At 47.2% G+C, this 25,513-nt stretch overlaps 1 protein-coding gene across 1 annotated transcript in view; it reads left to right on the forward strand.

Annotated features, from left to right (window-relative positions):
* The window catches only part of COL4A6 (collagen type IV alpha 6 chain), a 216,767-nt gene that overhangs the window by 187,285 nt on the left and 3,969 nt on the right, over positions 1 to 25,513 (forward strand). The window contains exons 41-48 of the mRNA XM_056809860.1: positions 8,687 to 8,811; positions 13,866 to 13,938; positions 14,077 to 14,148; positions 19,038 to 19,166; positions 20,428 to 20,526; positions 22,420 to 22,632; positions 24,033 to 24,210; positions 25,178 to 25,292. Of these exons, the coding sequence (XP_056665838.1) occupies positions 8,687 to 8,811; positions 13,866 to 13,938; positions 14,077 to 14,148; positions 19,038 to 19,166; positions 20,428 to 20,526; positions 22,420 to 22,632; positions 24,033 to 24,210; positions 25,178 to 25,292 (1,004 nt within the window). The remainder of the gene's footprint in view (positions 1 to 8,686; positions 8,812 to 13,865; positions 13,939 to 14,076; positions 14,149 to 19,037; positions 19,167 to 20,427; positions 20,527 to 22,419; positions 22,633 to 24,032; positions 24,211 to 25,177; positions 25,293 to 25,513) is intronic.

Here is a 25,513-nt window from a genome sequence, read left to right on the forward strand (position 1 = left end):
TCCATCAGCAAGCATTTATTATACACCCCTACTACGCACTGTGCTAGGTAGGTACCCAGAGGAGAAGAACAAAGAAGGAAATAATCCCTGCCTTCCAATGGTTTATTAAGTGAGTACTGTGTGCCAAGCACTGTGCTAGCTACGTGTTGGAGTTCCAGAGCCAAAAAATGGCAGCCCCTGTCCTCAAGGAGTTTGTATTCTACTGGAGGAACATATTCACATATGTATACATCTCCAGGTGGGGAGGTGGGAGTCAGAGCTTAAGGAAATGTGGACAATGTGGACAGCCAGCCCACATGCCTACTTCCGTGTTCTTTTGTTGTTCAGTCATTTTCAGTCAGGTCTGACTCTTGGTGACCCCATTTAGGGGTTTCTTGGCAGAGATACTGGAGTGGTTTGTCATTTCCTTCTCCAGCTCATTTACAGATGAGGAAACTGAGGCAAACAGAAGTGACTTGTCCAGGGTCACATAACGAGTAAATTTAGGAGGCTGGATTTGAGGTTGAGAAAATGAGTCAGTCTTCCTGACTCCAGGCCCAGCCTCTAACCACGCAGCACCACCATGTTCTAGCCTCTTGGATTTAACAAAGTGTATTTGCTGCATTTACATATACACATATATATTAGTGTATGAACAGACACACTAATAACCATCTTCTTTGTCTACAGAGTACTTTGCAGTTTATATTAAATAGTTAGACTCAGAGCCCTAGAGACTTGCCCAAGGTAACAAAGCTGTTATGGAGCATAGCTGCCAGTGTCCTCAGGCCTTCTGACTCCGTGTGTGTGTGTGTGTGTGTGTGTGTGTGTGTGTGTGTTTCCCACCATGCTCTACTTTTCTGCTGTAATAGTCAGTGTTCTACAACTTACAGCAAGACTTCTAAGAGGGAATTGTGTTTACAAACACTGCAGACAGTTAATGGTAGCCTGAATTATCTTTCCCCCGACTATTTTTCTTTTACTTTAACAAGTCTGTTATTTCCTTGATTTTCTAGAGCAGACTGGCCCGGCTCAATAACGGCGTTGAATCATGATGACGTATCAGTGATAGTTTCTGTGATTTTCATGTAATCTTGCATGTCACATTTTTTAAAATTCCTGACAGTCTTCACACCTCCAAGAAATAGCATCACTCAAAATTCTCATTTCTCCGAGTTCAACCAAAAACAAATGCATGCTGGGTTTTTCCCTGTAATGTGCTGTAATGCATGGAAGCCCCTGATAAGCTGTTATTTAAAATTCAAAATGCATCTTTATGGCATGTTCTTGAAGGAACACGGAGGTTGCTAGTAATGGCAGCTTGTGGCTGTTGGGACTCTGTGGGTCAGGCTGACTCTATGAAGAAATGAGATACGACTGTTTTCGAGTGAGGCTCAGAAAAATCCCAGACCAACACAAAATGGGTTTAAAATGCCCCCTGGATGAAAGAAATGATGTGCTCTCAATGAAATGGTTCTTTTATGTGGAGAGACGGGGCGGGGCAGCGCAGAGAATATGGATGCATTTGGACTCAGATAATCTGGGTTCACACCTTGGAGAGAAGTCTCTTCATCTCCTTGGGCCTCAGTTTCCCCATTTGTACAAAAAAGGGAAAGTTGGGCTCGGAGGCCTTGGAGGTCCCTTTCAGCTCTAGACCCAGGATCCTTTGTGTGAATCTGGGCAAGTCTTTTCCCCCCTCCTGGGCCTCAGTTTCCTCATTTGTAAAAAAAAAAGCGGGGGGCAAGGTAGTTGGGCTAGGAGGCCTCTGAGGTCTCTTCCAGCTCTAGATCCAGGAATTTTTGTGTGAGCCTGGGCAAGTCCTTTGCCCTCCCTGGGCCTCAGTTTCCCCTTCTAAAAAAAGGAGAGGAATGGCCTCCAAGGTCCCTCTGGCTCTAAGTCAATGATCCCCCATTAGTCTCTGAGGCATTACCTTTAGGGAGCTGCAGGAGCAGGGTTCACATAATGCCTTCAGAATAAATTGCCCTGGAAAATATTTGGCTTTCTGTATGACTGATCCTGCATGTGTATTGATTATGATATACAAGACGGATTGCTTTTCAGCTTGTGCAGTAACGTGGGCTGCCTCTAACTAACAATCTTATTTTCTCCTCCGTGCTGTCTGACCCTTCCAGCATCGATCTTGGGGCCCTGGGTCACCTCTGACCCTCGTTGGTTCTCAAGGTCAGCCTCTTCACCGGGCGGCTCGTGTTTTTACGGTCTTCTCTGTGTTCTGAGAGAAATGTACTTTCTCCTGCACTGGAGGAGTCCTGGGAGATCTCACAGAGCTGCTGCCCCCTCCCTTCTCTTCCCCCGCCCCCTCCCTGATACCTGCCCCCTGTTTTCTTTCACCTGTCAGGAAAGGTCATGTGACTAATTTATGATCTCTTTGGAAAGGACACCGGGTTTCATGAACTTCTCCTGGTCGCATCAGATAATCCCTATTGAAGTCATATTGGATTTAAAATGGAAAAATCAACCACGTGTTTTTATCTTCAAACCTGCATAAAGAATTAGAACTACGTGTCTGGCCCATCGGTGACCTCTACATGCGGATTTCTTTTCGTGAAGCCTTATTGCCTGCCATGACTTTCATCTGGGTATTCATAGTTATTCTCAGAAATGAAGGGGACTATTGATCACTGTACCGAGGAACAGCCGGTGTTTACCGGTATATCATTAGTGCCGTGTTCATTTCGAAATCCGGGGCCCCAGAAATGCCGCAATTAGAGGGCCGATGGATTAGCCAAGATCCTGTGCTGCCTGCGAGAGCAGGGATCTCGCCACACCTGCTTCTTCTGACCAAGACGGGCTTTTAATAAGTTAGCAGTTGATGAAGAGGGCCACGAAAAGGTTATCTTTCTCAAAAATAGCAAGCGGCAGTGCAGCCCCATCTCTCTTCTCAGCATGTTGGCGAAGTCGCTTATTTATCTTGGACTGAGCTGCTACCTAATTTCTAATACAAATTCTTTCTTTTCTGGACCCCCAATCTCAAAGCCCAGCATCTTAGCCTGGCCGAGAAAATCTCATTTAGGCAAGGTTGCTAGGTAGGTTCTTTAAAAAAACGAAAGGAGGGAAAGAGGGAGGAAGGAAGGAGAAGGATGGATGGATAGATGGATGCACGGATGGACGGACAGACGGACAGACGTCTTATTATTCCAGACCATCCCATTTAAACCAATCTGTTGTTTACAGTTTATCAAAGGACAGCTGGGCCATGACTCACAGAGAACGGCTCTGGGGCTGCTGCTTCTTTCTTACATGCCAGGCAGAATAGGACTAGGTTGTAAACTTGCCTTGAAATGTCTGCACAATGATAATGTGGACCATTTTCTGGGTATTTTTACCCCTCACTCTCAATCATTTTGACTTTTGGAAAGAATAGTGATCGTAGGGACAGAGGACCTGGGTTCAAATCCCACCTCTGATGCTTAAATGTAGGCTCTGAGCAGGGACTATCTATATTGTTGTATCAGCCTGTGTGTGTGTGGTTAGATGTTTATTATTATATTATTTTACTGTGTCCCTAGCTTGTTGTTTTTGTGACCTTGAGCAAGTTGCTTCATCTCATTTGCTCATCTCTAAAGTTACCAGCTACCTGGTGAGAACCTCTCAGAAAAGGTCATGTGACTTATTTATAATGTCTTTTGAAAGGGCACCAGGTTTCATGAACTCTCTTGGTCGCGTCAGATAATCCCTATTGAAGTCATATTGCATTTAAAATGGAAAAATCCATGTTTTTCATCTTCAGACCTGCTTAGAGACCTGGAAGGATTAGGTAACCACTGAGGTATCTCTAGGTCTCGAGATCCGTGATTCTCTGACAAACACGTGTCCACTGACCTTAGTTTGGGGGCAAAGAAAACTTGCTAAAGGAGTGAGATGGATAGAAAATAATAGCCTAAAGGAGCAGCTAGTTGGCTTAGTGGATTGAGAACAAGGCCTGGGGGGGGGGTCCTGGGTTCAAATATGACCCTGGATACTTCCTAATTGTGTGGCCCTGGACAGGTCACTTAACCCAACACACGATACTGATTCTAAGACAGAAGGTAAGGGTTTTTAAAAAAGAAAAGAATAGCCTAACCTAGATTCCATAAGCCACAGTTCTTAGCCTGGGGCCCACAAACTTCTTTCTTTAATATTTTAAAAACCATATTTCAAGAAATTGGTTTCTTTACAATCCTAGTCATGTTATTTTATGTATTTGAAAATGTGATTCTGAGAAAGGGGTCATGGGCCTCCCCTACCTCACTGCCCAAGGAATGGGGTCTAGGACCCAAAACAGGGTAAGAACCCTTGGATTCAATCCATTGGCTGATACTCTTTCTTGGAGATGTATTTCTACAGGAGACTCTTTTGCTTGAAATCAAGATATCAGTTCACTAGAGGAATGATAGTCTGTGTCAACTCTTGGTTTCTGGTTGTGTTGGTAATCTGCAGGAAATGCCCTGCAGGAGAAGCCTTAGACCTGTGTTGGTGAAGGCATGGCATGCATGCCGAAGGGTGATGCTCTGTTCCCTCTCTCCACTGCAGTTGAGGATATTTTTGCATGCCCCATCCCTCTGCCTAGCAGCCCAATGGGAGCACTTCCTTCCTCTGCTCTCTGGGGTAATGTGGGGGGGCTCACAGGTATCTTGAAGGTGCAGTTTGGGCATGCGATCTCTAAAAGGTTCACCAATGCTGCCCTAGATGTTTCTGAGGTAGAATGATATTTTTCATTCCCAGACCTGGAAGTCATTAGCACCGAGTTCCCACCAGAAATCAAAAGGCTTAGCCTTCAGTGCTATGTGCACAGTTCCTGGCACATAGTAGGTTCTTACTTGACTTGATTTTGGCAGAGTTTACTTGTACTCTCCAAATGGTCTGGATCACATCTACTTAAATAACAGAGTTCTTCAGATGTCTCCCAGTGATGCACATGTGATCCTGGGTTCTTGAAGAACACATGCAATGAATGTTCAGATGGGTCTCTGCCAAACCAGAAAACTTCTTGGCATGGGAACAACAATGAACCATGGGTCTACTTTCTCAGGACTGACCTCACTAAGTTTTTGGAAAGCCTCCTCACTGCAATTACAGTATCATAGACCTTCAGTTGGAAAGGACCTTCAAGGCCATTGATCCCAACCCCCTCATTTTACAGAGTGTGGAAACTAAGACCCAGAGGGGAGAAATGACTTGTCCAAGGCCACACACAGCTCCTAGATGTGGATATGGAAAGTACTTTAGAGGTCCTTGAATCCAAGCCTCTCATTTAATTTTTCCTAAGTTCCAGTCCCACATTACAAACTGCACATCGACCATCTCATCTTGAACATTCTATAGGCATCTGAAGTTCAAGAGTCTGAAACAGACCTCATTGCCTTCCCTCTCAGGGCAACCTTTTTTTTAACCTTGAACCCGTAACTTGTCTTAGAATCAATATTGTACATCCGTTCCAAGGCAGAAGAGCAGTGAGGGCTAGGCAATGAGGGTTAAGTGACTTTCCCAGGGTCACACAGCTAGGAAGTATCTGAGGCCAGATTGAACCCAGGACCTCCTAACTCCAGGCCTGGCTTTCTGTCCACTGAGTCACCTACCTGCCCCCTAACCTTCTTCCGAACTTCCTTATCACTGTTGAAGACATTGTTGAAGATTTTTCAGGCATCTAGGCTCACAGCCTTTGTGAATTATGCTTCCCTCTTCCATTGTCCTACAATTAGTTGGCAAAGTCCAATTGTTCCTGCCCCTGCTTTATCTATGATGTTCATCCCTTTCTTTCCATCCATGCAACCTCCACCCTAGCTGATGCGCTCATCATCTCTTACATGGACATTACACCAGGCTCTTTAAATTGCTCTCCTTGTCTTCAGTCTCTCCTTTCTCCCATCTGTGCTTCACATAGATGCCAAATAAATGTTTCTAAAATATAGATATCTGGCCATGTTACACTGCTTCCTCCCCCCGATACACATATGCAAAAATCTTCAATAGCTACCTATTTCTTCTAGGATAAATACAGAATAACCAGCCCGCCATTTACAACTTTCCACACTAAACCTTTCCAGTCTTATTTCAGTTTACTCACCTTTGTATACTCTCTATTCCATTCAAACTACCAGTCAACTATCCTTCGTACACAATAGTCTTCTTCCTTGCCTTGTCCCCATGTCTAGAAGGTACTCTTTTGTCTCTACCTTATAAAATATCTTGATTTGAAATGAAAATCCCTCAAAAGCCCAACTGAGGTACCACCTCCTATATATTTCTTTCCTTCCTCTCTTCTCCCCATTGTTATGACTCTCTCCCTTTTGAAATTACTTTCTATATCCTTTCTATTTGCTTAGATATATAATATATACATATACATTTATTGCAAATTGCTACACTCGAGTAAAGCATAAGTCTCTGAAGGGCAGCAATGATGTTGATTTTATCCTGGTAGCCCAGCACCTTGCCAATAATAGGAATTTAGTAATGTTGGTTGAATTGTTAAATGAAGATATTGACCAGAGAAAGCAATGGCAAATATAGCTAATAGAGGATCCCCAAGATAATGAATGGGATAGTAAGAAAGTGCTGAGCTGTCCTTGATGAATTCAGCCCTCTTAGTTCTGATAAGCTGTGACCCAAGCTGATAAATGAATTGCCAGCTGTGATAGGCAAGCCACTGTCAGTGAGATGTGAAAGATTGTATAGAATGGCAGCATGATCTTTCAAAAAAGGGAATAAAATTGAATCTGCAATTATAGGCCTGTGACCTTCCTTCAGTTCCTGAGGAAACATAGAGGCCTTTTCTGGCCTCTATTCCCTCAACATCACTAGTGCCTTCCTTCGGAGATTACCCTTCACTGTATGGACTTCTGGAATGTACATAGGTGTTTGCATGTTGTCTTCCCCCATTAAATCATGAATGCCTTGAGGGCAGGGACTACACTTGTGCCTTTCTTTTGTGACCAGTACAATGCTAGTACATAGTAAGTGCTTAATAAATGCATGTTAATGGTTGATGATGATGATGATGATGAAATTCTAGCATATATTATTACAGGTATCACTAATGAGCATCTAAAAAAGGAAGTCAAGGTCACAAAGTTACAATAAAGCTTCATTAAGCACTAAGAATAGGTCATGCTAATTGCTTATCATCTCTGGGAAGGGGGGAGGGAAGGGAAGGAGGGAGACAATTTGGATCTTATAACTTCAGGAAGCTTATGTGGAAAACTGTTACGTGTAATTGGTAAAATAAAAAAATCTTTTAAAAAAAAGAATAGGCCATGTTGGGTTCCCTCCCCCCTCCCTGAATCTATCTCTATCCCGTCTGCACTTATCTATCTGTTCATCCATCTTTCTGTCTGTCTGTTTATATGTCCATCCATCCATCCGTCTGTCTATCTGACATTACTGACATTACTAGTAGATCAAGGGAATTCTCTAGATATGCTTTACTGAGATTTTAGAGAGCAGCATTATATTTGACAAAATATCCCATTCAATTCTTATGAAAAAGATGGAGAGATGTGGGCAAGATAGTAGTGCCATTGGTTGGATGTGAAACTGGCCAAATGGCTAGCCTCCAAGAATAATCACTATCAGTTTGATGTTACCTTAGCAGGAGGTCTCCAAGGAAGTGCCCCAAGGATCTGTACTTGGGCTTTGCTGTTTAACATGTTTATCAATGACATTAATGGATAAAGACAGAGATGGTATGCTTAGCATTTTGCAGGTGGCACAGGGCTAAGAGAGAGAGCTAACACATGGCAGAGTCAGGATACAGATAGATAGTGACAAACTAGAGCCATGTTGGCAAACCTATGGCACATGTGTTAAAGCATGCCAAAGGGGGCTGCTCCCCTCCTCTTCTCCATGCACCTGAGGACATTTCTCATGTCACCCACCCCTCTACCCAGCAGCCCAATGGGAGCACTTCCTTCCCCTCTCTGGGGTAAGGAGATGGCTCACATGTGGAATGAGGGTTATAGTTTGGGCACTCAGTCTCTAAAAAGGTTCACCATCATTGGACTAAAACATTGAACTGAATCTAGCAAGGTGAAATGTAATTGGGATAAAAGCAAAGTTTTGTCCTCTGGTTCAGGAAGAAAACTCAACTTCACAAGTACCAGGTGGAGAGAGATGTGGCCGGACAGCAGATTGTCCATAAATATTTTTGCTTTTTGTTTTTTAATGGATTCACAGGCAGCATAAAAATCAATATTGTGATATGGCAACCAAGAAAGCTTAATGTAATCTTGGGTCGTCTGAAGAGTGGCCCAGTGCCCACAACTAGCATGGTGATAGTCCTCTGCCCTCCTCAAACCATATCTGGACTCTCATTCTCATTTTTGGTACCATAGTTGAGGGATAACATCAGGCCAGGATGGTGAAGGTCCTTGAATACTTGCCATCTGGAAACTTGTGAGGTGTAGCCTGAAGAAGAGAAGCTCTGAAGGGAGGCTCCATCATCCTGTTGGAGTGTTTTATTGGCTGTCACCTGGAAGATGACAGATTTCAGTTCAATGTGAAGGCCAAGTTTGCTGATGATGAGAACTGCCCACATGTGGTTGAAAGACTAGAGGGTGTTTGTTCTGCAGAAGAGAAAACTTGGGCAAGGGTTAGGGGTGAGGAGAGGGACACATGGTAATTGTGATGTTTTCCAAAAGTTTCTTGCTATATCTCACCCTCTTGCTTCTAATGATATAGACATCTGTTTTGTGTTATGAATGTTTTCCAGGGCCTAGAGGTCCCTGGGGTGTTCCAGGAAATGGACGAGTTCAAGGAAGGAGGGGAGACCCAGGCCCACCTGGGAAGCCTGGTTTGCCTGGTTTCAAAGGAGATCAGGGCCCACCTGGGCCCCAGGTATGTGTGGGTGGTAGGGAGAACGGATTCTGTGCAGGAGACAGGGGGGTTGGTATGGAAACTCTCCATCGGAGTTGTTTTCTTTAGCAATTAGTGTGCAGTATGTTCTCATAGGCCCAGTGGCAAATTCAAAAAGAAGCAGTAGGCCTAGGCCCTCCTCGCCCTCTGTGAATCTGATGAGGAGCCTTCACCATGCTAGAGCTTGGCCTCATGGTCTGGCCCCTAGCTGCTAATTAGCGAAATTTGCTTCATGGGAAGCCAAAACCTACCCCAGTGCTTTCTCGAACATGGAATTCTCCCACTATTCCTTCCTCCAAGTTCTCTGTCCTCCTGTCTACCAGGAGGAGAAGCCCCTTCTTCTGGTTCCTCAGCCACTCACATTCCAAACCTCGGTGTCCATTTTTCACTCTTACCTCTCCTTCACTACCCACAACCGGTTGGCTGCTGAGTCCTGTCACTTCTGCCTCCACAGCTTCTCTCAATGCCGTCTCCTTCTCTCCATTCCCATCCCTACCACTCTCTTCACCCAAGAACACTAAACCTGGACTCATGGGACCTGAGTTCAAGTTTATACTCTGCCATGGTTTAGCTATATGACCTTAGCCCAGGCATTTCCCCTCTGTGGGCCTCAGTTTCCTCAACTGTAACATGGGAGGATCAGATTAGATGGCCTCTGAGGTCCCTCCCTACTCTGCAACTATGTCCCTATGAATCTTAGAGGACCACTCAGAGTTTACTGCTCTAACCATTGGACCACCACTTCTGCTATCCATACATATACACATGGGTACATACACATGTACAATATATAAACACATATATTCATACATATATGCAGTCACAATGTAGCAATATATATATGTACAGAATGCCATATACAAAGCACACATATACTTGCATATAACACATAGGCACACACCTATAATGTACTGCATGTGTCCACTCAAGTACACATTATCTGTGTGTTGCACACGTGTGCACATGCCACAACGCACACATGCAGCCTATGCATGCACACCAGTGATCGTGTATACACACCAATGATGAGTGTAGTGCTGCATATACATACCTGCACATCACACACATCTATATGCTGTGCACGCCCCTCGACGTGCATGTATATATTCACAGATGCACCACGAACGCACACACACACACACACACACACGCAGCTCCACAAGCTCAAAGCCTGACAAACTCCTGTTTGTCATCCTTGAGGTACTTGGGCCCCCGCGGTGCCTTCTCTTCCTCAGTTTCTCCCGGGTGTCCTTCTGAGCCCTGCTGCTCTTCTTTGCAGGTGTCTCCTAACAATTGGCACTTCCTAATGCTGGCATTCAGCAGCCTGTGTACAGCTCTACGGTCTTGGTTGATTTTTCCCCTCTGCGGCATCTCTCGGGAGAGGCAGTATGTTGTAGTGGGTAGAAATCAGGGGGCCTCAGAGTCAGAAGGAGTTTTTGTGGAGTCCAGATTTTATAGGCTCCCTTGATATTCGAAAAGGAAGACTATGCAGGGGTCCGCACTTGAGGGTGAGCCTGCCTGACCCAGCTCAGCCCTCAGAAGGAGCTTGATCCAGGCCAGCGCTCTCCTAGCTGTGCAGCCCTGGGCAAGACGTCCATCTCTCAGGACCCCCAGGCAGCTCTCTCCGAATAGAAGGTGCCAAGCAGGTGCTGCCCATCTGCATTGGCAGAGGGGGTTCCTCACTGGCAGTCGCTTACCTCAGTGAGATTGTCGGCCCTATTCCCCCTTCCCCCAGACACAAACATGTCTCTGGGCTCTGCCCCCTTCTCTTCCGGTTCTGTAGTCCTTATCACCAGCCTTGCCATTGATCTGGCTGCCTGCAGCCTCTTCCCTCTGCAATACATCCCCAAGGCCCAGTGAGTTCTCCCAGGGAACCAGAAAGCTCCTAGCCCCCATCTTTGGTGTCTCCTTCTTCGAATCTGGCCCCTAATCTGGCATCGTGTAGCACCCTGCTCCCCATCTGGAGCGGGCCCCTATTTCTTGTGACACCCAATCCCAACGCCTTAGCCTGTTCTTAGAGGCAGGCCCTCTCCCCAAAGCTTCCTGTCTTATCTCTCAGCTCACCAACCTTCATTTTCTTTTTTCCCTTATACCCTTCCTCTGCCCCCAGCCAAGCTAGGCTGTGCACCATCTCCCAGAAACATTTTTCTTATTCCTAGACAGGAATGTCTTTGCCTATTGTGCCCACCCAGAATGTCCTCCCCGTTTCTCTCCACCAATCCGTGTTCTTCATCTCCTGCTTTAATCTCATCTCTAGGAAGCCTTCCTTGATTAGCCCCACATGATGGATTATTGCTGTCAAAATTCCACTTTGAGAAACTCTGAACTAAATTCAGTTCAATAAGCTTGAGAGCTTTATTCCTTGGCGCATAGGTAGATGCTGGCTACCAATAGTGCTGAGACAGTTGGAACTTGGGTTTGCTCCTACAGCCAATGAAACACATCCTTCTTTCTGATGTGCTCTCAATGGACAGTAGATTTACACTCACATGATCGGCAAGCTGGTAGAGTAGTCATTTTCCACATATAGCTCCCACTTAACAACCTCAGAGGAAATCCAGATGCACCCAAGTGAGAGTAATGAACCAGCGCCGAATGGAAAAGGAGACGAAACACCCCAAAAGGCAAAAGCCTCCTGAAATGACTTCGGAGAACTTCAGCACTTCCAGATGCCATTCATTCTATCCACCCCCCATGTTGGGCTCCATTAGAGCGAGAAACACTGCCTGTGCGTTATGACATATCTTCCCCCCTTCTAGTTTCCCCATAACGGCAGAACTCACACACACACACACACACGAGTTGGAAGGCATCAATTCTGTCTAGCCATGGAGTATAGAGGGGAGAGGAGAGGAGGAAGCATAGCATCACGAGCTGGCTAGAGGGGAAGGGGGCCTAGAGTTATAATACATGTATAATCCAGATTGCTTATCATCTCCAGGAAGGAGGAGGGAAAAAGGGAGGGAGACAATATGGATCCTATAACTTTGGAAAACTTATGTGGAAATTTGTCATTAATTTTTATTGTTATTTAATGTTTTGAATGTTTAAAATTAAATTTTTGGGGGGCAGCTGGATGGCTCAGTGGATTGAGAACCAGGCCTAGAGACAGGAGGTCCTAGGTTCAAATCTGGCCTCAGCCACTTCCTAGCTGTGTGACCCTGGGCAAGTCACTTGACCCCCATTGCCTAGCCCTTACCACTCTTCTGCCTTGGAGCCAATACACAGTATTGACTCCAAGATGGAAGGTAAGGGTTTTAAAAAAATAAATTAATTAAATTAAATTTTTTAATTTAAATAACATTTAAAAATTTTTTTGAAAAGGAACCCTAGAACCTCAGATGGAATCAGTCCTCTACATACAGAACTTATTCTCAGCAGGGATCCCAACCAAAGGAGTCATTGAGGGGTGGGGCTGGGCAATAGTGGAAAGATGAGACAAGCTACTGGGTACAAAGGGGTACAAAGGCAGGAATTCTAAGAGAAAAGCATAGTTTATAAGTAGTTAGAGCAAAAATGAAGCCCATCACAACAAAAAGAAACTTGAGACATGATTCCAAGTATTATATCATGGGAGAAAAGGAATCAAAAATTCTCATTGGGGAAAAACCAAAGAATTCTATGTACTCTGCAAAAATCTTGGAACAGCAGCAAGCAACTCAACATTTAAACATTTTTCAAAATAAAAGCATATTAGGATGGAAATTAAGTTGGAAAAAAACAGTTCTCAAGGCAGAATTAATAAAGAAAAACAACAGAATAGATATTTGGGAACATATGATTGAGAATCTCTCCAAAGCATTAAAGGCCACTGAAAAAAAAGAATGACAGTTTTAGACCCCTTCCCCCCCCCAAAAAAAAAACATAGAAGTGGAAGAAAATTGGGCAGAATAAAAGCAAAGGAAAGTAACTTGGCAAGAACATATGAACTCTCAAAGCAAAGTTACTGTTCCTTAAGAAAGGGTGAAGTTGAAGAATGCAGAGAAGTACAAGGTGAAATTGAACCAAAGAAACTATGTACTCAACTATAATGGAAATGGAAAGAACAGTAATAGTAAACTAAACTCCATGTGATTATAATCACTGTGAGGCAATAATCATAATGGACAGGGAAAGGGATGTGGAGTCAAAAAGATCTGAGTTCAAATCTAACCATTTACTAGCTGTGTGGCCCTGGATAAGTCACTTCACCCTGTTTGCCTCAGTTTCCTCATATGTAAACTAAGCTGGAGAAGGAAATGGCAAACCACTTCAGGATCTTTGCCAAGAAACTCCCTAGTGGGGTCACAAAGAGTTGGACACAACTGAAAAATGACTTAATCATAACAAGGTTGACAGGGCACTTTTCTCAAAAGGCAGATGAAAGGTAAGGTAGTACACAGAGTGTTAGACCCATTGTACAGACAAGGAAGCTGTGGCATAGAGAGGTGAAAGAACCCACTCAGAGTCCAATAACAAGAGAATTTGAGGAGTGGGATTCCATTTTGTGGAGCCCAATAATAGGTGATATTTATGTGGAGTTTTAAGGTTTTCCATGTGCCTCCTGTCCCATTAGGACCATTTCATTTATGTCTTTGTATCCTCAGCACATGTAATAGCAAATACCAAGGGGGCAGGGTAGTGCAGTGGAAAGAATTCTGACTTTAGAGTATAGGACCTAAGGTGCGATCTAGGTTCTGTCAGTCCCTGTGGGACCTTGAGCAGGTTACTTCTCTGGGCCTCAGTTTCCTCCTCTGCAAAATGACAGGGTTTGAACTAAAGTCCCTTTCACCCCAACTCTGTGATGTTGGCGGTGGATGGATTTACAAGCACCATCTCACTGGAGCTGCAGAAGCTGTACAAAGGGCCTGATAGGTGTCATCCCCATTTTACAGGGATGCAAATTGAGAATGAGCGGAGTTGAGTCATATAGTTAAGTGTTAGAGGTAGGATTCAAACCTAGAGCTGCATGGCTTCCTGGACTCCATTCACTGCCTAGGCCCTGCCTAGGAGCACCCATATGTACCTGAGAGACTAAGAGAACTCTCTTTTTTCAGGGCGATCCTGGCCAACCAGGGCTCATTGGAATGAAGGGCAATCCTGGCATCCAAGGCATCCCAGGATTCCAAGGTATTTCAAGGAATTGATTTGGAACTCCCCCTCGTTAACAGTGGTGCTGATCCAGGTCTTTGGAGTCCCATCATTGGCCATGTGAGGGGAGATGAGAGACCTGCATTTTCACTGCAGGTGGGATGGTTTGCTTTGCAGGTATGAAGGGACCTGATGGTGCACCTGGTTCACCTGGCCCTGCAGGGGATCCTGGCTCGAGAGGGCCTCCAGGTAAGAGTTCACTCATCACATGGTTTTCTTCTACTAATCATTTACTGTGTCCAAATGGACACAATTTCACAAATGGACACAAATATCACATTCCGAGCTCATTGTATCAGCTAGGCAACTAGGTGGTACAATGAGCAGAGCATAGTACTTGGCATCAGGAAGACCTGAATTCTAATCTTGCCTTTGACACTTACTAGCTGTGTGACCTTAGGCAAGTCACTTTACCCCCTGGGGCTCAGTTTACTTCTCTGTAAAATGAGAGGGTTGGACTCAATGAACCCTAAGGTCTCTTCCAGCTTTCACTCTCAGATCCTATGTGTGATCTTGGGCAAATCCCTTCTCTCTGAGCCCTGATTTCCTCTTCTGAAAAATGAAAGATTCAGGCTCTTTGATCTGTGAGATTCCTTCTAGTTGCAGGTTACTCTCGATCCTACACCAATACTTTGGCAGCTAAGTGGAGCTGCAGTGGACAGAGTACTGGGCTTGGAGTCAGGAAGACTCATCTTCCTAAGTTCAAAAGCAGCCTCAGATACTTACTGGCTGTGTGACCCTGGACAAGTCACTTCATCCTGCTTGCCTCAGTTTCCTTGTCTGCCAAATGAGCTGGAGAAGGAAAAGGCAAACTGCTCTCGGATCTGCCAAGAAAACCTCCAATTGGGTCATCGATAGTCAGACATAACTGAAAAATGACCAAAGGGCAGCATGTGAAGACTACCCAGTGGCCAGCTCAGCCCTCAACTACTGAGCAAAGTCCACTCCCAGGAGACCTACCCAGGCTCATATTTCCAAGTGCTCCTTTGGTAGCAAATCTTCAGGGAAATGCAAGGGAAGGGCTTTGAGAGGAAAGGAATAGTAGAATAAGCATCGATTTGGCACCTACTGTGTGCCAAGTACTTTCCAAATACGTTCTCATTTGATCCCTATAACAACAACCCTAGGAGGTAAGAGCTATTATCATTTCCATTTTATAGATGAGAAAACTCAGGAAGACAACGGTAAAGTGACTTGCCCAGGGTCACACAGTTAACATGTGTCTGAAGCCAGCTTTGAACCTGGCTCTTCCTGATTCCAGGCACAGTGCTCTGTGCACTCGAGAGCTCCCTAGCTGCCCCCCAAAGTGGAGATTTATGGAGATTTTCACAGACTCTTCTCACTAGCTCCACAGCAATTCATCAGATAAAATCCTATCTCAAGTAGAGATTATCTTACAACAATCATATAAATAATTATGTTAGATTCTCCCTGATGCCACTCAAGTTCATCCTCCATTTTTTTGGCAAAGGGATTTTTCAAAAGTGTAGATCTGACCATGTGACTCCTGTCCTGCTCAATCAACTCAGTGGCTCCCAATTACTGACAGAGTCAACTATGAAATCATCTGCTTGCCAGCCTGGCCTCCTCCTGCCTTTCCCATCTGTTCCCAGCACTCCCCACCATGCGCTCTCTGATCCAGAGCCTGCTTGTTCTTCCTCAAACTTGGTACCCAATCTCCCACCTCCACGTTTTTGCATGTGGGTGTTCTGAAATTCTCTCCCTCCTGACCTTCTGCCTTTTAGAAGGGACTCCTGGCTTCCTTCCAAACACAGCTCTAATCTGCCCTTGGCCAGAGGCCTTTCCCCGGCCCCTTCCTCCTGCTGCCCTTCCAGGACTGCCGGGCCAGGCAGCACTGTTTACCTGGTCCACCTCCTTATTTCCCTGTGTCATTAGACTGAGCTCCTGGAGGGCCCTCTGTGCCTGGTGCTTGCTGACTCACTGGCGCTGGGCCACTAGCTGCAGGTCACTAGGGCCTAGGTCTTCTCCGAGGGCGCCCTGGTACCCAGAGGCTGCCCCCATGGGCCAGGCCTCCTATGCTGCGCAGAGGAGGGGAGGGGAGGGTGGCGCCCAGCGGGATCAGGACCTCATCAGCTGAGTCCCAGCCCCAGCTACTCCTCGGGGTAGTCAGTGGCTCCTCCCAGGCCCAGGCTAGACCGTTGCACTATTTCAGCTCGGTTCTGACCTCCACACAAACTCCCAGCTCCGCCTGGGCGCCCCTCTATGGGGCCCGAGATGTACGATGACTGCACTGCTGTCCCTCGGGCAGGCCCTCGCTTCTTTTCCCCTGCTCTTCCTCTCCCCTAGCTTCTCCCCTTCTCCCGGGTCTCTGGCTTGCTCTCTCCTCCCTCTCTTCTGCTCTCTCCTTCCCAGCTCTCACCCTCCTTGCATGTCTCTCCCTCTCAGCTCTTGCCCTCTCTGTCTCGGTCCCCCCCCCCCCCCCCCCCCGCGCTCTTCTCCCTTCCCCCTCCCAGTCTCGGTCAGTCTCCCTCTTCCTCTCCTGCCCCGATCCCAGCTTTCTCCCTCCTCTTTGTCTTCTCTAATAGGCACCTTCACTCTCCCTGGCTCCGGGCCACCTCGCTGGCCTTTGTCCTGCCCCCAAACCCTGGAGCCCAAGTGGGGCTGCCCCGGCCCGCCCCTGTTCCAGCTAGCTGGCCCCCCTGGTTGCCAGTTCCGGGGCCTGTTTTGAGTGGCTGCTTCACAAAGCGCCCGCCTCAGAACAGAGTGGCCTTTTCCGGCGCCTGGAAGCCCCTTCCCCAAAGGCTGGTCTTCGGGCAACGAAGGGGCTGCCAGGAGCCTGCACGGAGGGAGGGCGTGGCCTTCCCGACTCCCCCCGCGAGCCATCGCCTAGGAATGGCCCCAGATCCATTTTTCACAGCTCTGCCTTCCTGTGCTGTGCGCTGACTCCACAGCTCTCCTGGCTCGGGCGCAGGGGGAGGAGGAAGACTAAAAGTTAATCAGCAAATTTCAGTTGGCCTGGCAACGGCCGGGCCACGGAACTGCTTCACACCACCCTGCACTGCCAGGCTGGCCGCCTCTTAGAAATCACCTCCACCACGGAGGCCCTCCTTGAATGGGGGAGGGGGCTGGAGCCCGGGTCAAGGTCATGTGAAATTGGCAAGTGCGGTAGCCGCGCCATTGTCAGGCCTCCTTGAAAGCCCCTGGTTAGACTGTGCACACTTGTTACAAGGGTTTTGTTTTTCTCGGTCTTCAATGGGGCAGGGGGAGGCAAAAGAGACAGAAAATGCATCTTTGTCCATTGCAAGAAATGAGGTTTAATTACAAAAGGAAAGATCATGGTTAACAGGAGAGGCACTCCAGGCCTGGCCAAGGCCAAGGGCCCGATTGTCCCAGAGAAATGGGCCACGGGGAGGGGAGAGCCCAGCCACTGCGGACTGGAGGCAAGCAGCCTTGCCTCGATTCCTGGGAAAATTCTAGCCTGGGAGAATAAGGGAGCTTAGTGAAAAGGGAGCCAGGCTGCTGCCTCTAGCTAGCCCAGCTTCTTTGAGAGGGGCTCAAGCCGGACTAAGCCGGTTTCCTCTTTTGATGGGAGTTTCCAGGCTCTCCTAGCCAGGGGAATGTTGTCAACATTTTGGTCTCCATTTCCAGCAGCCTTTCTCGTGCTTTCCCTGGGGCAAAGCCGGCAGGAGGTGGGTGACCTGGACCAAAGTAGGCCTTCAGTGAAGGGCCCTGGGGATCTAAGTTGGTCCCACTTTGATCAGTGACTCCCATAAAGACATGGAAGGCATCCTTCATCAGTGGACGAGAGATTTGGGCTCCGCAAAGAACCTTAGGCCAAATCAAATCAGATGTGATTCAGTAGAGATCATTACAGAGTCGGACACCTGGGTCCCGGGTTCCAGTGTGGCCTCAGACACTTCCTAGCTGGGTGACCCTGGGCACGTCGCCTGACTGTGACTGCGCTTCTGCCCTGGATTAGCCCTGCTTCTAAGACAGAAGGTGAGGGTTTAACAAAAGTTCTTAAAGAAGCTACAGAGTGCCCTGAGGAGTTCAGGCAAGATGCCAGTGCTTCTGGAGACCGCTCTACATGAGCACCACCTGCAGGAACTGGAGCTCTCCAGGCAAGGCAACAAGGTACCACGGAAGCTAGACACCGAGGATAAAAAGCAGACAAAAGAAAGACAATCTACCATTAAAAAGCAGACAAAAGAAAGACAATCTACCATTAAGGAGCTCGCAGTTGGCTTAGAGGAAGGCAGCATACCAAGAGGAGGTGAAACCCAGAAGTAGGAAGGACGAGGGTAAGGGACCCACCCAGGGGCACGGTGTCCGGGTCTCCAGTCAGAATCTGAGCCAGGAAGCAAACAAAAGCTGCTTGGTCTGGGGCTCTTTCCAAAATGGAGACCCCTGCCTAGAGGAACTTATGAATGAGAAAAGGGTGTTTCTGGGATGAAGAGGCTCCACACTCTGTGGGCAGTTCCAGGGTGAGCCAGCTGCTGAGATTTCAGCCTAGAAAACAGCAGGTCCACACAGTAGCCATCTTGAAAGACTCAGAGCCCCTCCCCCCATCCCCCACCCCCACTCCTAAGCATATAACTAATTTATAAATAGAAGAGTCACAAAGGATCTTAGATGCCATCAAGTCCATCACCCTACTCCTTCAGATAAGGAAACTGAGGCCCAGGGAAGTTACGTTGTTCCACTGAGTCCCACAGAACAGAGAGCTGGGAGCAATGGGTATAAGTTATAAAGAGACCAATTAAGCCTAGATGACAGAAAGACTTTCAAGTAATTAGAGCTGCCCCCACATGGGATGAGCTCCCTTGGGAGGCAGTGGCTTCTCCTTCACCAACAGTCTTTAAGCAAAAGCAGAACAACCACTTGTCAGGGACCCCTGACTCCTAAGCAGGATGCCTTAGATCAGATGGCCACAGAGGTCCCTGCTACTTGGGAAATTCTGTGATTCTCAGAATTGGTAGGTTTGGGGCTGGCCTAGGTCTCACATCTCCCAACTCAGTGTCCTTTCCATTTTTTCCAGTGATACAGTCCCTGCTTGCCTCTGCCCTCCCTCCATTAAACCCTTCCCAATACCTTTCAAACTATGTTTTGCTTCCCAGGTCCCCCTGGTTTTCCTGGTCCCTCTGGACAGGATATTATCGTCAAAGGTGATATTGGGCCTCCAGGAGCACCGGGTCAGCCAGGATTGAAAGGGCTCCCAGGGCTCCCAGGACCCCAAGGCTTCCCAGGTACCTTTCTTTTTCTTATTCTTTTGGTGGCAGCAGTGGGATTCAAACTCACATACCAGATACCTTTCCAGAGCTCTGTAGGCTAACTGATCTGAATCCATTCATTTAAGGAGTGTTCCCTGCATGGAAATGCTTCCCTGGGTATTGTCAGAAGGTTGGCATTCTTGCTTCCCCCTCACCAAATTTCTTTTAGTTCTTTTGCCCATGCTCACTTAGACAAGTTAGTAGAATGGTTGGGTGAGGGAGCATGAGCCAAATTTCAGGCTTGATGCTTTTCCTCCAGCTTCCTCTACCCCAAAGCTGAGCTCCCTCCCTGCGGGGAAGGCCTTGGGCCTTCACTGGACTAACCCTCTGGCTATCCAATAGAAGGATGGACATAGGCAACCCTGAACATGAGCTCATGCCCCAAACTGGCTGCAGTGCATCCTGCTATGAAGTATCTAGACTGCAGTCATCACCTGTTGTTGGCAGCTCCGTGGAAGACAAAGAGCTGGAAAGGCCTCTAGAGGTCAAGCATCATTTTTACAGAGGGGGAAACTGAGGCCCATGGAGATGAAGTGAGTTGTCCAGAGTCATCCACCAGGCAGGAAGTGTCAGAGGCAGGCCTCAAACTCAGCTTCCCTGCCCTCATATCCAGCATCCTTCCCACTATACTACACTGCCTTCTTTCTTAAAATTTGGCAGGTATTTATTAATCACCTACTATGTGATAAACCACAGAAGACAGAGAAGTTAGTGTGGCCATGGAGAGCTGAGTTTGAGGCCTGCCTCTGACACTTGCTGACTGTGTGTGACCCTGGGGAAGTCGCTTGCCCTGATCTCAACATCCCCAGGTGGCTCTCAGTTGTGGAGAAGGTGCAGGTGCTGCTCTGCATTGATGGGGGAAGTTTCCTCATTGGAGAGTTCTCCACACCAATGAAATCACAGGTCCAACCAACACTAACCATAAGCTAGTCACTGAGGATACAAAGACCAAAGCTTCTATGCTCTCTTGGGCAATTTGGGGTGAGGTGCTTATTTGTTAAGATGGACAAGGTGAGGATCTGAGCCCCTTCCTAGAAATGAAAGCTAGAGGACCCAATGGCATCAGATTAGAACTTGGAGATGACCCCTCTCTCCCCAATTCCTCTTGGCAATTAGGTGATCTGTGCCAACCCTATCATTAAGATGGAACTGAAATGAGATTCCTACAAGGCCTGTTGCTATATGTTCTCCATGACTCCATTGCCCACCTTGGACAACATGTTTCTTTTCTCTGTAGGTCCAACTGGCCCTCCAGGAGACCCTGGACAGAATGGACACCTCGGTGTTAATGGCCCAGTAGGCCACAAAGGAGACCCAGGCCCATCAGGCCAACCAGGTGAGAAGAGGAGGCCAGGAGATATCTTTCCATTCCCTATCCATTGGGTTATTGTTCTGGAAGGAAGCAAGCAGCATCCTTCTGACCTTGTACGGAGGGAATACCATAAGCCAATTGGCCCTTCCCTATGGACTCCCAGAGCATCGTTGTCCATTTTTGGTAGCAGTGGAGAGGTAGGCAAGGAGAAGTTTGGGCTTTGCCAAGAGGACTCTTTATTTTTTATTTTCGCTGCTACCAACAGATCAAAGGATCATAGATTTAGAGCTGGGAGGGACTTTGGAAGTCCTCTGGACCAGTTCGGTCATCTTCCACTTGAGGAACTGAGGCCCAGAGAGGAAGTGCTACCAGCAGCTAGGACTTAAACCCTGGTCCTCCCAACTCCCTCTTGATTCCCTGGAGGCCTCCTGCCACTAGGCATGTGGCATATAAACACGGAAGGTCAGCACCAACAGAAACAATGCTCGAATGGAGGCAGAGTCCTGGGAGGTGCCACACACAATTACTCCCTCCACTTTAGGAACCATGTATGAGGATCAAAGACAGGAAGTACCTTGCCCAAGATGGGAAAAACAGGTTCGAGTCCCATTGCAAGTCTATGATCCTTAAATCTGTTAGTAGCAGTGAAAATAAAACATAAAGAGTCATCTCAGCAATGATTATGAAGGCCACAAATCAAGAGAATGAGCAGTGGTTCTACCCACCAGTTTGAATAGGGTTGACTAGGGCCAGTCTCAGAACCTCCTCTTACCCTGTTCTACTCGTTCAGTGTGCTGCCCTTGGGTGGCAGAGAGGAAACGATTACTTAGCACTGAAATTCTCTGGCAGCTACCATGGCTTCCACTTCATCTTTCCCGTGGAATAAATCTGGGTGTATAGAGGAGGCAGTGTTAAGTTGAAAGGATCCTGAGATCTTTGTGTGTTGAGGTAGAAGAGACCTCGACGGTCATTGAGTTCAATCCCGTCTTTTTACAGATGAGGAAACTGAGCTACCCAGAGGTTAAAGACATCCCCTCATTTTCTTCCCCTTCAGAATGGTTTCTTTGGTGTTTTGATACTTGAGAACTTTCCATCCTTCTTGGACTGACTTCCACTAAAGACTAAAGACTCCTTGGGATCCGACCGCTTCTGCCAGCCTGTGCCTAGCTTTCCTCTCCTTTATTCTAAACTCTGGGTCAGCTAGGTGGTGCTGCAGTTGATAGAGCTCCGGGCCTGGAGTCAGGAAGACTCCTCTCCCTGAGTTCAAATGCAGACTCAGACACCAACTAGCTGGATGATCCTAGACAAGTCACTTTGCCTTGTCTGCCTCAGTTTCCTCCCCTGTAAAATGAACAGGAGAAGAAGAAGGCAAGCCACTCCAGTGTCTTTGCCAAGAAAACCCCAAATGAGGTCATCAAGAGTTGGACACAACTGAAAAACGACTAAACAAAAACCAACTGGACAAAACTAAGCAGCACATACATCCCTGTGGTCTGACAATATAAGCAGTATTAGTCCCTCACTTCGTCAAAGGAAGGAAGGAAAGCACATCTTCCAATTTCTTCTCTGGAATGATCTTGTCCGTTATCATGAAACAATATCAAGGCACTATTTTTTATTTGTCAGTGTCTCTCGTTTCCCTTGTGCTCACACCTACGAGGCAGGGGTTCTTAACCTGAGGTCCACATGGGCAGATTTTGCAAGGGGTCTCTGAACCTGGGTGAAGAAAAGATGGCCACCTCATTTGAAGAGAATTGATTTCCTTGGCCAACCTATGCATTTCATTTTATGCGGCTAAAACGTGATTCTAAGAAGGGTCCAAAGTCTTCATCAGACCCCCCAAGGGGTCCAAGACATCCAAAAGGTTAAGGCTCATTTCCCCACACTCTCTGCCAATGAGAAATTCTCTAATTCCAGGTAGCCGGGGAGTGGATGGTTCCCCAGGACCAGATGGCTTGCCAGGCCTACCAGGTCCCCCAGGAATCTTGTCTCTCGCCCATGGATTTCTCATCACTCGTCACAGCCAGACCACAGAGATACCACAATGCCCTGGAGGAACTGTCCAGATCTACAGAGGGTTTTCTCTCCTTTATGTGCAAGGAAATGAGAGGGCCCATGGCCAAGACTTGGGTGAGCTGCTCATCAATTTCTGTGTTGTCTTTGGTTCTGGAAAGCCACTGGGGTGGGAGTAAGAGGCATCTAGGGCAACATTGGCCAATGAGGGCAGAGTTTGACCCCGTTGGTTTTTCAGAACTAAGAAGCCGTTTAAGGATGACAACGTGTTCCAACTTACAGCTACTGATATTTTTGTTTTTAAGGTTAAGTGCCAGGCCCCAAACAACTGTATAGAAAGGGCCCCTTAACTTCACGTTAGCCACAAAAGAAACTGTAGGAGGTATTTGGGTGGCTGACAGAGCGGACAGGTGCATTGGCTTTCCCTTTGTCTGTCTGATCTTCAGTCAAGAAAATCTGGGTTCCCAGGCAAGAGGAAGTGGGGTTGGGGCTAACTGCACCAGTCTTATGATCCGTCACATAAACACATTAGCTTCTCAGTGAGTTATTGGAGACTTCTGAGACTCCAGAAGGCACTGCAGTTGCATGGAGTGCATTCTTTGGGAACACTCAGAACCCAGCTAGTCCCTGTCCTATCGGAATGGTTGGGGAAGGGGTTAGAAGGAGAAGAGAGGAAGCGTTGGTGATCTGTTTATATTGGAAGTTAACAATAGGTTAGGAGGCCCTTTCTGGACTTTTGTCTTAGAAGTTAGGGCCCACAAATTAACTTTGGGACACTGGACTACCATCTGTATTGGACGGGGAGGTGCCTCTAGCTCAGTACAGTTGCACCTTTTTTAAACCCTTACTTTCCATCTTAGAATCAACACAAGGTGTCGGTTCCAAGATGGAAGAGTGGTGAGGGCTAGGCAATGGGGGTGAAGAGATTTGCCCAGAGTCACCCAGTTAAGAAGTGTCTGAGGCCAGATTTGAACCCAGGATCTCCTATCTCCAGGACTGGTTCTCTATCCAGTGACCTACCTAGCTACTGCCCCACCAACAGTTTATGAAGCTGATCAGGATGAGGGAGGATGAGGAGGGAGTCAGTTCATCCTCTACTCTCATTCTACTTTCATCCTTCTCTTTATGCCACCTCCTCTTTCATTTTGCTCATTCCTGCCCCATTTTCCTCATCCTATTCTTCCTTTTTGTCCTCTAGTTCATTGGATCCTAGAACTAGGACTAGAAGGGACCCTTTATTTTTCCAAGGGGGGAACTGAGACCCAGAGAGAGCAAAGGACTTGCTCAGGGTCACACTTAGGTTCAAAGATCCACAACTGAGAGGCCAGCTAGTCCAACCATCTAATTGTAGAGGGCCTTGGCTTCTGCCTCTAAATTAAAGGAGGAAAATTCTCCAGAGAGAAGTGACTTGGCCAAGATGGCACAGGAGGTAATAATGGCAAAACTGAGATCTCTAGACTTGAGCTGAGGGCTCCTCACATCACTCTCCTTGTCTTTCATTCTTGTGTCTCTGATAGGGACATCTGGCAGCTGCCTCCACCGCTTCAGCACCATGCCTTTCATGTTCTGTAACATCAACAATGTCTGCAACTTTGCATCGAGAAATGACTACTCCTACTGGCTGTCCACTCCCAAGCCTGTGCCAATGAACATGGAACCACTGAAGGGACAAGGCATCTTACCATTCATCAGTCGGTGAGGACCCAGGACCAGTCCCCAGCCCCCAGCCCCCAAAGGCATCTCCCTTAACTGCAGGTCTAACATTCGGCAGTTCCCACTAGATTTGGTGGGTAGGGGAGAGAGGCAAGACGGTGGCCAGGGACAGAATGGTCCTTCCAATGATCTAATACAAGCATCTCAGTATTCACAATGCTTGCTGGGCATGGTATTTGGCCGGTTGGTGATAGGAAGTCTCCTGGCCTCAACCCTCAGCTCAGAACCTTGAGGATATCTAGCCAAAGACACTCTTGCTAGTCTAAGCCTTATAGTGAGACTGTAGCCACCCATGGCTCGCCCATCCCTCAAGATGCCCAAACCCCTTTGCAATTCCAGTTCATTTGCCTGCCCTCCCATTCGTTACCCTCACTCTGAAGCCAGGCTTCTGCTATTTGGCTTAAAACTGACTCTCTCAAGCTTCCCTGTGCACGTGGGGAAGTGAAATTGGAGCTGTTTTAGGACTTGGGTAGAAGTAGGAACTGCTCCTACTTATTCAGGCTTTTGGTGGCCTAGTGGTATCTGGCTGCCCCCTGCTCCAAGGAGAAGGGGCGGAGAGTGGGATGGGCCTCTCTGTCTCTTCCCTGTCCCAGTTAATCAGACAGTATTCTTATCAGCGGTTCAATGGGACCAAATCTGTCCTCTCCATTTGGGCCCTTTTTCATAGCAAGCAATTAGAACACTTCACTAACCAAGTTTGTACACTCATTATGCTGTTGATTAGACAGACTGAGTAGGCCCAGAAACTTGGGGCAGAGGGCCCAGTGCCAGCTTTTTGGGAGGACTCTCCTCCCCCCTCCCCCAGTTTATAGCTTAGGTCACGAGGTGTTACATTTGATGAGAGGGTGCTTTTTGCTTCTGTTTCCCTCAATTCACATCCCACTTCTCTTCAGACCATTGCACACCCCACCCAAGGAGAAGGCACACCTTGACTATTGTTCTCCCCTAGGTGCGCAGTATGTGAAGCCCCAGCAACGGTGATTGCAATTCACAGTCAGACTATTCAGATCCCCCAGTGCCCACGGGGCTGGGACTCCCTCTGGATTGGTTATTCCTTTATGATGGTATGAAAAAACAGCTTTCTTTACATTTGCCAGTTCCTTGGGTCTGTAAAAAGTCTCTGAGATGGGGAAGTCTGTGGCACGTAGACGAGGAAACATGACCCTCCATCTTAGCATGAGCTAGAGCACCCGGTTCCTTCAAGGAGAAGTGTGCGTGTGCATGTGCGTGTACACACACACACACACGGGTGACAATCCATATGTTGTCTTGTATATCAGAAGCC

Source organism: Monodelphis domestica, chromosome X, assembly GCF_027887165.1.
Source record: "Monodelphis domestica isolate mMonDom1 chromosome X, mMonDom1.pri, whole genome shotgun sequence".
Lineage (NCBI taxonomy): Eukaryota > Metazoa > Chordata > Mammalia > Didelphimorphia > Didelphidae > Monodelphis > Monodelphis domestica.